This window comes from Sinohyriopsis cumingii, chromosome 3 (assembly GCF_028554795.1).
Source record: "Sinohyriopsis cumingii isolate HCF-2022 chromosome 3, ASM2855479v2, whole genome shotgun sequence".
NCBI lineage: Eukaryota > Metazoa > Mollusca > Bivalvia > Unionida > Unionidae > Sinohyriopsis > Sinohyriopsis cumingii.
The window spans coordinates 45,255,313-45,271,761 of record NC_142963.1 but is presented as its reverse complement, the minus strand read 5'-3'; the positions used below and the strand labels follow the sequence as shown (position 1 = coordinate 45,271,761).

General features: G+C 35.1%; 1 protein-coding gene across 3 annotated transcripts in view; it reads left to right on the top strand.

Annotated features, from left to right (window-relative positions):
* Window positions 1-16,449, top strand: part of LOC149802781 (netrin-1-like) — a 67,235-nt gene that overhangs the window by 40,375 nt on the left and 10,411 nt on the right. For 2 of the 3 annotated variants that reach the window (XM_089952214.1, XM_089952211.1), the window contains exons 2-3: window positions 1,688-1,876; window positions 15,300-15,449. In XM_089952214.1, coding sequence (XP_089808340.1) covers window positions 1,688-1,876; window positions 15,300-15,449 — 339 coding nt within the window. Of the gene's footprint in view, window positions 1-1,687; window positions 1,877-1,930; window positions 2,120-15,299; window positions 15,450-16,449 lie in introns of all 3 variants that reach the window. The other variant, XM_089952212.1, reaches the window with a different exon arrangement.

Genomic DNA, 16,449 nt, shown 5'->3' with positions numbered 1-16,449 from the left:
AATGTCTTTCAAATTATTTGAATGTTTTGTGACATACTCTTGTATATTCTTGTTGCTAGCAGCAGCTTTATAGGTCATAGACAACCGTATGATTCGTGCGTACTAGACCAGTTACACGTTTCAAATTCTAAGTATACAGAAGGTTAAAACCAGAATCTTTCTATACAAATTGCACCTCAAGTCCGTGCATGCTGAGTCACTTTCGCTGATACATTTATATTATAACCTATTTGGTGGCAGTTTATTCATATTCAATACGACCAGCATATGTTCATTCGGGTTTCAGAAAGTTGTAACAGTATTAGTGCGTTTGACATATTAGTGGTCTTTTGTTGCAACATATAATATTTTCCAATTACAAATCTGCATAAAACTGTTAATAGCTTTACACCAAATGCTAAACTAAGGTATAATCAATGACTTACTAAATTAAATGAAAATATTAAGTTCCAAGATGAGTTATGTTAAAAAAATCTCTGTACATGGCCAATGCTTAACAGCGATCTGGTAAACCTAGTATCTACCTAGCAGCAGAGGACTTTTCTTCACGTTAACTTCGCTCAGTTAATATCTACATAAATGTAATAATTCCTTTGTCATAACGAATCAATCGTTTAAGATGGAGGTCTGTTCCCTGAGTTTTGTATTTCATGTAATGTTAATATTAATACTTCACCTATCCATATTTCCAGTCGTAACTGGCAACATGCTATTTGTCTAAACAAGATGCAAAGAAATGGCGAAATGTCAAGCTCCAAATAATTGCACCGCACAAATAGGTTTATGTTGTATTACTAACCTAATTCCACCAGACCCCGTTATCTATTCCATTAATGCATTCTAAAATATAAGTATGACCCATGCCAGGAATTTGGTTTGTTATTAAATGTTAAAACTTGATGTAAAATAACCGTGAAACATAAATGATACAACTTTAATTCAGACAGAGCATATACGACACAAACACAAGCAATAGCACAACCATACAATTTCGTAATCTCTCACAGTACCTCCCTTTCTCAAATACACGCTTAACGGCTGAAAATGACAGTACTCCATATTGACATTTTAAACAAACACCAAAGTTCTTATTTAAATGACACAGGTGTGACTAATACAACGGAAAGCCGGTAGTAGCCCGGCTTGAAATAAATTACTTTTATGCTACTTTTTTTTAATTGTCAACACATTTTTGTATTACTTTCCATATCTTGAATTTCTCCACCGGTATCGGCCTTTCACCGGTACGTGCCTGTTCTCTAGAACGGAGCATCATGGGAGCCAAGGTACCAGGCAACCAATTGTTTCAAGAGCCTAGTAAAAATCAACATTCTGTACAACTTAACGCTGAGCGCTTTTCGCATATAGTTTGTAAGCTTCGAATTCACAATAAGATATATTTGACAAACGAAAATTATTTAAGTAATGGAAGGAGATAAAGAATGAGTAAAATAATCTTATTCCTATTGACCGACCCATTTTGTATAGCATGAAACAGGTAGCAAACACACACACGCATATATATATATATATATATATATATATATATATATATATATATATATATATATATATATATATATATATCACTTTAAAGTTACAATAGGACATGATCATCTTAATTATGATTATTACACTTTTTATTATTATTATTATTATTATTATTATTATTATTTGCTCTTTTCAGCCTGTAATTGTAACCTACATGCTCGGCGCTGCCGTTTTAATATGGAACTGTACACATTATCTGGGTATACTAGCGGTGGGGTATGCCTAAACTGCAGACACAACACCGCGGGCCGGAACTGCCATTACTGCAAAGAAGGATTTTATCGTGATCACACGAAACCCATTACCCATAGAAAAGCTTGTAGAGGTAAGATTCTGTTCATTGTACTATTTATTATCTTCTGATTATTTTGTATTCCAGCCTGCAATTGTAATTTGCACGCGCGGAGCTGCCGCTTCAGTAAGGAGCTGTACATTTTATCTGGATTCCAGAGTGGAGGCGTGTGTCTCCGTTGTAAACACAGCACCGCCGGTAGATACTGCCACTACTGTAAGGAGGGGTTCTTCAGGGACCCCATAAAACCTCTCACACACAGAAAGACATGTAAAGGTAGGGGGCAACAATTTGTCCACCAAGGCACTCTCTTATCCACCTTTTCATCACCGAGCTTTGGAAAACAACCTACGCCTTCTTGCTTGAACGTTTGCTTGTAGATATATCCTTCAAGCTAAACTTCAGAAATCTGCTGTAATTTATGAGGTCTGGATTCCAATAAGTTGCACTTCTCGTACTTTTGCAGCGTTTCTTTTTTTTTTTTTTTGCCTCCCTGCTACAAGACTTGTGCACAAACGAACTTTCAGTATACTGTAGCCGTAGAGCCACCAAGTTGTTAACATTATAGCTGCTGATATACCTACTGTTATCAATGCTTTTTTCTTCATTGTTCTTTCATTAAGTATTTTTCTTTTCTTCTTTATTAGAATCCTTGAACATATTTCAAGAAACTTCTCAAATTGATATAATACATTATTGAGATACGTGGGATATCGATGTTACTATCTTTGCAGATATTTTGGAAAAAAATGTTGAAGTTTCTTTAACTCAAAGTAGCGACCCTGTCCTTGCTAATTTTACCAATGGTTAATAGTGATCTACCCTCTTCGCTGCACATTACTTTTGTGGGAGTAAATTCGCGCAAGTAGTATATCGTTATAAAAATATTGATTAGCATAACATGAAAGTTGGTCATAATTTTTTCTTGCGTAAAATGACACATTCTTGATTTTTACGTATTCTGTTGCACATTGTTAGATTCATGCCATCCATGGTCATAGAACTCACATATTGTTTTGATAGACTGTGAGCAGAATTAATGATAAACGAGCTGGATACATATGTATTAAAACTATTTGAATCTATCTGATATACAACTTACTGACATGTTTACTTAAAACTAAACTTTCCCCTCACTATTTTGTCGTAGGAGGCGCCGTAGCGGACAAAAGCTGGTCCAATGAGAAAATTGCAGTTGAAATTTCGATGTCGTATGTCGAGAAATCCAATATCACGTGTTGAATTAAATTGCATGTCCTTACAGTTCCATTGTCTAGATGTAGATTTTAGATTTTATATGTTGAATTATACAGTTGTGGTGTAAATTTATATTTCCTATGTCGACGTTTTGCAGTGTCTATCCTGAATTACTCAGCGGTGGTTGAAATTTCGATAACATATATCGAGAATCCCTAATTCACACATTGTATCTGTTTGTGATGAAAGTTCCATTTCATATGGAGAGCATTTAGATTTCATCTGTTGAATTTTACAGCAACGAGAAGCAGCATGATTGTATAAAAATAACGCGGTCCGCTCACGAGAGCGACCTCTAGAGAAGAAATTCACCGGGATTCTCGACCTGTGAATGTTAACTTTCAAACTTTAAATGCATGAAACGTAATGGCGCCTCATAACTGAATACACGAGTGCTGATCTTAATACTCGATATTATTTTGAATTGTTAAAATAGGCATTGTGTAATGTTACTTTGAACACCAACACATCATTTCACCATATAAAAATATAAATTCTGACAAGCATACAACGTCCAACCACCGCTGTGTAATTCAACAGATACAATCTAAAACTCAACATGCGAAATGGAACTTTCAGCACAATTAATGTGATTCAGCATGTTAAATTGAAACTCTCGACATATGACATTAACATTTCAACAACCGCCGTGTAATTCAGAAGATACAATCTAAAAAATCTCGACATTGGACATCGATTTTTCAACCAGCGCTGTGTAATTCATCTGATGAAATCTAAATATTCAACATATGAAATAGAACTTTGAACATAAGCTCTTTGAACTAATAGGTAAATTAGGAATTCTCGACGTATGACATCGAAATTTCAACCACCGCCGCGTAATGACACAATTTAAAACCTCGACATAGAAAATATAACTTTCAACCAAAACTGTTTAATTCAAATGATACAATCTAAAATCTTGACCATAAGAATGGAACTTTAAGGAACGGAATGTTTGATACAACCGGTGAAATTGGAATTCTGAACATATGACATTAAACTTTCAACGGCAACGTTCTGATTGGACTAACTTTTGTCCGTTTCGGCGCCTTATAGTGGCGTGCCAAGTAAACATACACTGGACTGGTTAATGCTGCCTTTAAAATTACGGGGTTGGGGCTTTGTGTGTATGTGTGAGGAAAACTAAGCGAAGGTTTTCTCATCACGATCGAGAAAAGCATCTTCCAAGATGAGTGCTAACCTTTCTCTCTCTCCCTCTCTCTCTCACACACACACACACAAACACACACTCACGCGCGCGCGCGCGCGCGCACACACACACACACACACACACACACACACACACACATAATATATTGGCTCCTTGGACAGATCCAGATTCGTGATGCCCCCACCCCCTTAAAGAATTTTGTAACCTCAAATTTCCAATATTTTCATGTTTACATAATTGTTGGGCCAATCGTACTTCGAGCTAATACGATGATTTATTGCCTATTTTGGAGGTATCCACTGTCTTCTTCTCTTACGCTATGTAAGTCGTAGAACATCTCTTTGTTTTCAAGTTTGGGTTACATCTAAAAGAAAAGTTTACCCAGGCATATGAATGATTTTGATTATAATATAATATTAAATTTTTTAAAGTCAGAACATAATTCGAAAAACACGTGCAGAAGAACGTGAGAAGACTTTTTTTTTTTACCTGCAGATAATTAATTCTCTGGCACGAGTTTTCCTGCAGTGTTGAATACCAGAGCGGTTCTTGTTGAGCTAAATTTGAAGATACGTTCTAAAATCGGTGCATATGCCAATTTTGTGAACATGTACCCATGTCATACTATCGTAACGTAACCAAGCGATTTCCTTTGTTTCCGTAATTGAGGCGTCTACTTGCATACCGATCTCTCTTATCCACTTTGTACAGTGCAGCAATTTTGTCGACAGGGAGAATTTAATTACAATCGTAACGTTACTTGTTAGTGGTGATTGATCGAAAACGAAAGCAACCTTCCCTGCTATTATTAACAATTGTCATCATTTAGCTGCTTTTTACACATTAAAAACATTTATTGGACCCGAAATCAAATATATCTTGTTTCTTAATTGACAGAACCTTCAATTTGCTATTACTATATTTATCGCTTAGTCTCATTTATAATAGTAATTAATATCGGAATATATAATCGGATATTCTAGAAATATCAGGGTAGTCATTTTTCTACTCATTTGCGAAATATAAAACATTTATAATGTATTAATATGGGATGAATCGTTTCAGAACTATGACATCAATGATGTATCCTTGACTGCTTTAAAATAATCTTTCTGAAAACGTTTAATAGGCCAAAACAAATTCCGCCTAAAAAGTATTAAGAAGGCATGTTTTAGATTTCTTTTGCGGCAATTTTGTTTCTAATTTGTGCCCGAATTTCTTATTTAAGAGCGAAAGCATTAGATATGATAGTGTTGCAGCACTGTTTTAGGTGAATCCGAAAGTAGTATACAGAAAAGTTGGCCAAAACTAAGATGATTCGATTTTTCTAAAATACTCATCCCTCCAAATCTTCCCACACCTTCTTCCTTGTGACGCTTCATCGATGACACGATGATTTCCTAGATGACACGTTCACTTTATCAACACCTGCATCATCAGTTGCTAAAAGCGTTATCTTTGCTATTACTTTCCATCACCACAAAATGTAACCATACATTATAATATAAAATATGTATAAAAAGTACGGTGCAAATCATCTCTGGAGGTGAGTATACGAGAGACCATTATAATGTGTGGAAAATATCAAACTATCTGGCTGTGTCAGACGCATGCCCATATAGACATTTTGATATTGATGTGTACTCGAAACGTCAAAAGATCTATTGAGAACATCTGTGTAACAATTTTGTTTCATATTTGTAAATTTATATTCTCTGTTATGTAAACCTACATGACAATTAATTTCATTATTGATGGCATCCAAGCAAGAAGTTCAATAATAATAATAATAATAATAATAATAATAATAATAATAATACTATTTATAATAATAATAATAAATGCGTATAACGTTTAGGAAGGTAGAGACTTGACATATTATATCAGCAACAAAAAAGTATAGATATGTCTTAGATTAGTTAACGTGTCAGACATCTTACAGGCATTCTAGATAGATTCGTTGCGGAGTTAATCCCTAACCTAGATGTAAGATATCGCCATGATGATAAAGCTGTCTCAATATTATCTCCAAATCCGGTTTTCCCCAGTATTCAGAAAGAATTTATTGATCTTTTTAAGATATTTAACAATGCTACCTATTTAGTTGCCCCTTCCTTTGATTTAGTAATATATTAATTGATCAAACCGCGTCTGTCTGTGTATGCATGCATGTATGAATGTACGCCTGCATGCATGCATGTATGTATGTATGTATGTATGTATGTATGTATGTATGTATGTATGCATGCATGCATGCATGCATGCATGCATGCATGCATGCATGTATGTATGTATGTATGTATGTATGTATGTATGTATGTATGTATGTATGTATGTATTATGGATACGTACGGCGGATGGACGGAATGATCAGAAGAACATTCATATCTTACTTTGTTCATATCCTTAGCTATATATGGAGTGTAATAGAAGCGCAGAACGTGTCATTAACATGTAGATGCAATATATATTATATTAATGTCATTATGGCTTAAACTAAGTAATTCTATCACTGTTTTGTCGAATACGTCGATTCATAAACTGTTATCTGTTCCAAAGTTTGTTAATTTGTTAGACAGAATAGCTCTCAGAGCCTTTGATTTGACGCTTTTCCTACAGTTAAATGAATCTTTTTGTTATTGTCTATTACATTACATGAGTTATAAGTAAAAAGTATTCAGCGGCAGTCTAGCAACATAAGAAACACTAAACTTGATTCAAGCTTGAAGTTAAAAGGTTTTTTAATTGGGTTATTTTTTTGGCGGGGGTGGGGTGGGTCCTGCTTCATTTTCAAGTTCACATCATGCTCGAATTTATTCAGATTGATTTTTTTTGCTAAAATATTAAAGTCACGAAAACAAATGTCAAAAATAAACTGTGTGGAATTTATATTTGAAACCGTTGAAAGAGCTTCTAATTAGAAAACACACTTCAAATAATTGCTCAATGTACAAGACATCTACAGTATAAACGTTATCTTTGAATCATCGCTGCTCTTGTGGCTTATTTTATACCTGTGTAGGATATATTTTAGTCTTACAATAATGATGTTTGTTTCGTATCCTTGTCAGAACTTATGTTAGAAAATCTGAATGTATTGAAACTTCCAACCTGCTCCCAATTGACGGACCCTATTGCAAGAATTGTTCAGCTGTTCATCTTCAATTTAAATGCGAATAATACAGTGATAAGATAAAAGTGCAAAAGCATCAATTCTTGCTTCAAGTACTGTGCCTTATCGACAAACTTGGGTGGTATAAAGAACAGCATTTCCGTGTAATACCAAAGAATATAAGCAGAGGTCTCGTGCTTGGTAAACGTAGCAATGATTTTCATATACGAGTCTTTTGCTGCAGTATATTGGTACAGTATGGTACTTAGTAAGAGGCCCATCGTCATGATGACAAAAATGCAGGGATTGTCTATTGGGTAATTAAGTTCAAAGCTAAAAGTTATATGTAGTGTCCTATAAACAACTGAAGATGTATTTTGGCAAAAGTAAACTGTTTCTTGTCGCTCCTTTATCCTAAGCATTACTTAGCTTAATTGTAAACAACTGGCAACATTTAGGAAGTTTTTAAGATGGTCCGCAATGAGTTGGGTGAGGGGAATTCTTGTTTTAAACAATTGTTCTGTCTTGCAATAAGCTTCAAGCCTTTGCATGAATTTTGTGTCATGTTCAAAATGTAGAATTAGCAAGCAATGTTTTTCATCTTCATGTCTCTCTAACATCTCACCGGACTAACTTGCTGTAAAGTTCATTTGAAATCTTGTTAATATTCGGTGTAATATTTCTGTGTTCGTTATTAATTACAAACATCGAGAATTTTGTGTCAATGGTTTAACTGTAAAAATCAGAGCTATTAGCTAAAAAAGGAGCTGCAGTCTCCTGACACACAATCGAAAGTGCGTGGGTTCGAATCCTACCATCGGACCAGCCTGAGTAAGCTAACGTGGTGAGTAACTGGACACGGTACTTTATTCCAATTGTCTCGGAATTTAATAATCTACTTGTGTTGCTGTGCCTTAAAGCACTAAACCAAACTACACCAAACCATTCCATCACGCCAATATTTCCTTTATATCCGAGAACTATCAAAGTCGCTGGAAAATCTTATAAATTTGTTCCGGAGATTCTCTGTATGGATACAAGTACCAACCATCCCGAATTTAATTGCACGAAATGTTGTATTAAGGTGCGGTGATCATTCATTTGAAAAAAGTACCTGCTAATCAAGCTCCAGGAACGTAAATGACTGCAAAGTTGTCGCTGGATATCCGGTACAGTAAAATCGAAAAGTGTCAAATGTCGTCGGTGTCTATTATTCTGTTGCACATAAAATGCGGAATTATTTAATATCCATTTTGTTCACAATGTATTCTGTTCTAGATATTACTTTGAACTCACATATGCGTACATTGCATGACCTGAGGCTGAAGCCGTGGAAGGAATCTTGAGGAGTAACTGAGGGCATTTCCAAGTTGTCAGTACAACATGTTGTATTTGTTCACTTTTGATTATCTCCAACAATAATGCATCGTCTGTGGTGTGCGCAGACACTCTAATAAAAGAAAAGCTTGATTTTTAGTTCCTGTTGCTTTGCAGAAGAGACGAATGTTTTTCCTGCAAAACCCAAAATATTGGTGCAATTTCCATTCTCCGCTGGTATAATTATCATCATAAAGAATGCGAAGGCACTCCCAAAATCTTCAAAACAGATTTCATAAGAATAGATATAGGATATGAAATAAACATAAAAGTCCCTCTGAGAAGACGAATAACCATAATTACTCATATAAGAAACCTACAGTATAAATCGACACATTCAACGATCTGTAACTTTTTAAAAGGCTTTGCAGAGGTCGGATTCCATTCACAAGAACAGAGCAAACGTTCAAGATACACAATCGCAGGAATTTTACATCCAGGATGTTTGATTTTGTGGACCTTTTCAGCTATACGTTTATTACTTACCGACCAATGTCGATTTTCAAGAGACATAATTGTACAAAAGCAAAGGCGAGGGGCTGGAAGTGACTTAAAATGATGTATTTCTCTCACAACAGTACTATTCACTTGATGGTACGCTGGAAGCATCTTCCTGACGTGCCTGAAAATACTCGCGAAGTTTAGAGTGTGTAATTGTGAACTTGAATTAAAGGCATATAATCGCGTATTAGTCGAATCCAACTGCAAACTACGTAGGTAACAATCTGCCGTCGCATAATACGCATGCAAAGCAGGGTCTATGCTGTATGATTTTTTCTTTCTCCTATTGATTACTTCTTACAAATTACACCGTTCCAGATCTGCCGGTGCATTATGCGACAGCAAATCTGGGTCTGTGCAGTTTGCAGCTGGAATCGTCTTATAAGTGATTATGTATTGTATTTTAGTGGCTGATGGTCAGATCAGGAAGGAAAGACAACTGAATAAATTACCACAAAACTAACACCTACCCCAAATGTCTTGTTGCAAGTTTCAACAACTCATACAATCATTATGGGACGTGTGTGTACTTCGTCGCTAACTGCGGAACAAACAAGAGTTATATTATGCACCTGCACTACATAGCAACGTTACACTGCCAGCATTCAGATCATTAAGAGATCAAGCTTCTTTCAACGAAGGAGCAGTGAAAGATAGAATATAAAAGTAATATGGGTATTTCCTGCTATTCCAGAGTGCAATGTCGCAAGCCAGTTCCTTGAAATACATTTCCTGAACATTATATAACTTGTATTTTTGTGTCTTTAGTCAGGGACAATTGTAATAACTACAGAAGAGGTACAGTTTATGTATTGTAATCAGACCTTCAGAAGAATCTATTATATGCGACCTTGCAATAGACACAGTATCCGATGAAGAAACAAAATATGCGTGTTAATTACAAACTTCTGAGGCTACCAATGAAAAAAGATAGAACAAATTATGGTATGGTCATACTGACATAGGTCTATATTTAGTCTTTCCTTCGCCTATGCCTAACAAAATCTTCATAAGTATAAAAAAGTAACTTAGGCGCCCCATCAAGAAAAAATATAAATATTTAAGATATTTTGAATATCTTTAAAACTAAAAGTACGCATTCCAGTGCCGGCCACATATGGCACAATAAAATATTATTTCAACGTGTGTACCATACATTAGTTTGATTTCATTTTGTAGAAGAAATTGTGAACTTTCACATTCATTATTATTGGATTTGATAATTATATTTACAAGGCTAAACATTTCTTGAAAAGTAAGTTTAGTTTTTAAAAAAATTACTACTGTAAACAATTTAGAGAATTCAGAACATAAATTTACAGGCATTTCAATCGAACACCAAAATTGATGTTTCAACCTTCAACCTTCAACCATGTTTATACCGATGATCTTCTCCAAGATTGCTTTGATTCTAATTTGAGAATGTAACCAAAATGGAACAAAATCATCAATTTTAAAACTTTTTGCCGACATGTTTTTTTTCTAAAATGAAGATTTGTGATATGCGTTAGCTTTGAGACATTATGGTACTCGATTACAAATACTCACTCTATCTGAACAAGATTGGTGCCGTCCCAGGTATGTGTGGTATTGATGACTACACATTTGAAATGTTCTCACAGCCGAATGTAAACTTTAATCTCACATTATATTTCGTTCATGAATTGTCATTTTATAACTATATAAATTGTTTAAGAAATGATCTTTCCAAAGTGCCAAACTCTACCTTCAGTATTATCTTTACTCCAAATGGGTCGATAGCGGAACCTTGGAATGGGCAGATTTATAAAGTTTGAATTGTTTTCTAGCCAAGCTGACACTTGCGTCTATATTATATTCTATATTATATTCCAGTAAACCCGAAGATTGGTTTGGGGTTAGTTTTTTTTTTTTTGGGGGGGGGTAAGGCCATTTTTTAGCACGTGATAGGCTATATATGGCGGCCAGTATGTTTGGCGTTGGAAGAACCCGGGAAGAGCCCTGGAAGTACCATCGACCCACTGGAAGCCAATAGCAAATTATCTGACATAAACACGTTGGTCGAGCCGAGACTCAAACTCGCTCGAATAGAGACCATCTGAATCCAGAAACCAGAAGATCATTGACAACATCTATTTAAATATGACAGGCGGCTTTAAGGTAATTTCTTAAAGTGTGACCTACTTTTCTGTCTCTGTATTAGGAACGACAACAGCTTTTATGGTGTTCCGCAAAGACCTACTTTTTAATTTTCGAAGGAAAGGAGAACTGGGAATTTCTTCTTTCATACCAGGATATCTTTTTATTCTATCTTAGCTTCTGACACGTTGACCACCACCCCACCCCACCCTACCCCACCCCAGTCGCAATATTGTGCTACCAGTCTATACGCCATAGGAATATTAACCGACTTGATTCAGCTCCCTCGTTACATAGTATGACTAGGACGCTGGTTGACTCGCAAATGAACAACCCCATATCTGCCGTCGCATAATGAGCCAGCAGATCTGCGTCTGTGCAGTTTGTAAAGAGTAATTAGTAGAACAAACAACATAGACCCTGATATGCCACCAAATTATGCTACATCCAGATCAGGATCTTTATAGTTTGCAGTTCTACTAGACTTATTAGCGAGTATACACGGTAATTCACGTATTGTATTTTGCGTTGATAAAGGTCGGCTTTAGTATATTCAAATGACTTTAAACGATAAATAGAAACACAGGTGTCACTAGAGACAGTTAGACTGAATAAAAATAAAACAAGCTTTTCCATTTTCCTGTTTGATACTTGCCGCTTTGTATAGATAGAGATGGACGTTTAAAAGAAAATTCAGATACAGTGAGACTTGAATGTAGACATATAGGCTGAATACAAAAGAGAAAACATCTCAACATCGAGAAATCGAAATCTGTATGCAGGGGTATACACGGCATATTACATTACGACTGTTGCATTCTTCTGGGATCTATTAAATTTGATGTTTAAATTATATGACGGTTATAAAAGAGCGAACTGTATTCATTTTAGCACAAAATTTCTTATTTTATACTACTGTTCGGATGGTGTGTGTCATTCAAATTATTTTAAAATTTATTTTTGAATTCTGTTCCTTATTCAACCGCTCCAGTAGCCTAGTGGTTAGAGCGTCCGTGGGAGGTCGTGGGTTTGATCCCCGACCTAGACAAACCAAAGACTTACAAAAATGGTACTAACAGCTGCTTCGCTTGGCGCTCAGCATTAAATGGTTAGTGTTAAGACTGGTCAGCCTGGTGTCAGGATAATTTGACTGGGTGGGACATCATGCGACATGTATGCGGCATGATGCCCCTGTGCTAGACATTACTATAAACTGCCACATTGCAGACATCGTAAGGATATGACCGAAAAATTGTTAAAGCTACGTTAAAAATCCGAATCACACACATACTGTTCTTTATTCTTAAGTGAGATATTCATGAAAATATTTCACATAAACGATTCTTTTATTAATGTAATTTTATTTGTCACGGAAGCTGTGTGTGTGTGTGTGTGTGTGTGTGTGTGTAGAAAATCTGTATTATAATTATTCGCACGCACTATAATTCTCTTCCATGGAATTTTACATCATATGGCAAGACATTACTAGTTTTCCGTTTGTACAGTATTTTTGCGAAAATGAGTGCAGAACAGAAACAAATTGACCACGGAAATTCTTGCGCAATCTGTTTTATTTACCCAAAGACCTACACTGTAATATTTCGCTTCTGCAGGAAATTTAATGCGGCATTATCGGATATTGTAAACCAGATGGGGATGCTGTTTGTGTCAGAATCACATGATAATGCAGATGAGCAAATTAGAACAGAAGATTGAATTCGGTCGCATTTGATTTTGCATGAAAGTTGAAATTTATGTTTTAATACAGTTCATTCAGTGCCAAATCGAATACAGTCCTTTTCGTGCCAAATCGATTACAGTCTAATCCGTGCCAAATTGAATACAGTCCATTCCATGCGATATCGAAGACAGTCCATTTCATGCCATATCGAATATAGTCAAATCCGTGCCAGATCGAATAGTCCATTCCATGTGATATTGAATACAGTCCATTCCATGCCATATCAAATACAGTCCAATCCGTGCCAATCGAATACAGTCCATTCCATGCCATATCGAATACAGTCCATTCCATGCCAAATCGTATACAGTCCATTCCTTGCCATATCGAATACAGTCCGTTCGTGCCATATCGAATACAGTCCGTTTCATGCCAAATCGAATACAGTCCGTACCATGCACACACAAAAGATCTGAGTCGCTAAGCATCTAGATTTTAAAAAAATTACCTTCGATTAGTTTTTGGGATAGGGGTAAATTTTTATGGCTTTAAAAAAATATTTTACTCGTTTTAGTTCTCATTTTTGGGAAATGAGTACTATTGTTTTGTACAATATGGCCATTGGTGTATGGGTCTCTCAAGTTTTGGTTTGTAGCAGTTGGAGGGAATCGACGAAAATTATTATACCAGGACAGCAATGAATTCATTGTGTTGATCTTTTTTTATTATCACCGCTACGACGACGTGATGTCTCAAGATTATAGGAACCCAACTTACTATGTTTCCAGATTATCTTTCAACCCAAAAAGATGGTAAAGTATTTGCCAAAATTCCAAAAGATGCTTAATATTTTTTATACAAACAATGCATTTTGTTGATCAAGTACGTATTCCTGACTATTCAAACAAATTTGAGACAGAAAAGATTTCAGAACTGAGCTCATTAATGACTTGGTTTGTTAAAATCGCAGCCAAAGCTGAATAATGAGGAGGATTATAATTATCTCATACATTTTCTGGGGACCAACCACGATGAAGCGAGAGAAAAAATAAAAGTAATTTGATAGTGTGATTTATCTATAATCAATAAGTTTCAACGATAATGAAGACATTAAAATGTGGTTGATAAATTTTGTTAATGAACGTCAGACTATTTTATCTGCTTCTTTAATACACGATATTAACGTTTTTATAGTTTATTCCCTTTTCTTATCAAGATCAAACGTCATCGTGGGATGCGATAAGACATTATTACTGGTTATTTTGGTGATTTCACTTACCAGCAATAACATAAATTTATGATTCTCGGGTTGTTTGAATATCAGAAAGCTGAGTGAAATTTTAGGGGACAAAATGAAATTCTGATGTAAGATTGCAACTAATTCCGATAATTTATATTTAAGCCTTTAATCTATTCTTATTTTTTTTCAAAAAAATCAAATACCTAAAACATTTCGTTATCCCCCGACAAATTCAAAATATGATAGCTTTACGAAACTTGCTGGATGATATTTTAGTATTTCCTCAAACGTTTTCTATCTTATATAATTTTGTTTATGAATTTGCCCTTGGTAAATGTTCATATTAGTAACTGCAGTCATTCGATATTTACTGATTAGAGAGTAAAGTGTAAGCCTGAACTGTCGAACCTTATCGTGAACCTGAGGGTAATCAACGTTGCCCTAGTACATGGAGAGCAGAAACTGGCGATAGCCGAGTTGTAACACAGCGGGGACTTTCCGCTATCCTTTGATGTTCCGTAGACAATAAAGGTGCATCCCAGGGTTAATATACCAGCAGCAATATATATATATATATATATATATATATATATATATATATATATATATATATATATATATATATATATATATATATATATATATATATATATATATATATATATATATATATATATATATATATATGTTTTAATAGCATATATCTGGCAGCAGAAGGAGCAAGGTTTTCCATAATGAAGGTCGATAATTATGTATAATGTCAAACTTTAATTCTTTAATTTACTAATCTGTAATTGTATGGGTCATTTACGAGAAAGGTATAATAATTTATAATTTATTGTGAAAAAAAATGTAAGAAACATTTTAAAGAGCATGCTAAAGTGTGACGTTCAAGACATGTACTTGACAACATGCTTTTAGCACAATGACGTGGAGATATTACCTGTGATGCGTGTATATGACGATGAAGCTAAACTTCTTGATTTAACATTGCAGCATGTGACTGTCATCCTGTCGGAGCTCTGGGCAAGACATGTAACCAAACAACAGGACAGTGTCCATGTAAAGATGGAGTTGCCGGTCTGACGTGCAACAAATGTGCGCCAGGATACCAACAGAGCAAGTCCCCAATTGCTCCCTGCATTAGTAAGTTTTTCTAAGCTCCAGCTGTATTGGATTAATACACCTATGTAAAATGATATTACATTACATTATTGGTCCCTCTAAAACTATTGGATCAGTGACAGTTTACTTAGAATTTTAAATAATAATAATAATAATAATAATAATAATAATAATAATAATAATAATAATGATAATAATAATAATAATAATAATAATAATAAATTACACAAACATGCTTAAAGTTCATGGTAGGTTGTGTAAAAATTGTATAGCTCATAATCTTTCGTAGACTTTAATAATTATTTAGATATTACACTCATATAAGTTAGATGATCTAAAAATGACAATCAATTTATAATATTATCGTAAGAAAATGACATTTAGAGTGAACACAATTTTCTCATTTCTCATTATTTGGCCTACTGTTTTCGTTAATTTAAACTTCCGTCTGATACCTGTCCTCGAATCAGTCGATCCCTACATGGAAATAAGTTCATTATAGTTCTCATGTATATTTACCTTCCTTTACTGTAATTTCCTTATTTTCCACCCAGTTCCCCAACCCTCCCCTGCTTTAACTTCAGAATGTATTTGTTAGTTCCCTTCCATGCATGCATTTTGATCATTCACCAGGTTTCTAAATTGAAGGTACCGTACATACTGGTTTATAAGACGAGTCCAACTACAATCTTCACAGACCTAGCTCTGCTCTCGTAAATAATGACGGCAGATCTAGGTCTGTGCAGTTTGTTAGTAGCAATCAGTAGAACGAACAACACTGACTCTAGCCTGCGGGCGCATTATGCTACGGCAGATCAGGAGCTTTGTCGTTTGTAGTTTGACTCATCTCATAGGCGAGTATAGACGGGAATATGCTCCACTATCGTTCAGGTTAGGTACAAAATCTTGGAAAAGTAAATATCCTGCTAAATCTCGTGTCTTACCTTGAATATTTATCCTTCCATACAGACGAAGCTAATGTGCAGAATGGGGTTATTGCCGTGGATTCCATGCAGTGTTT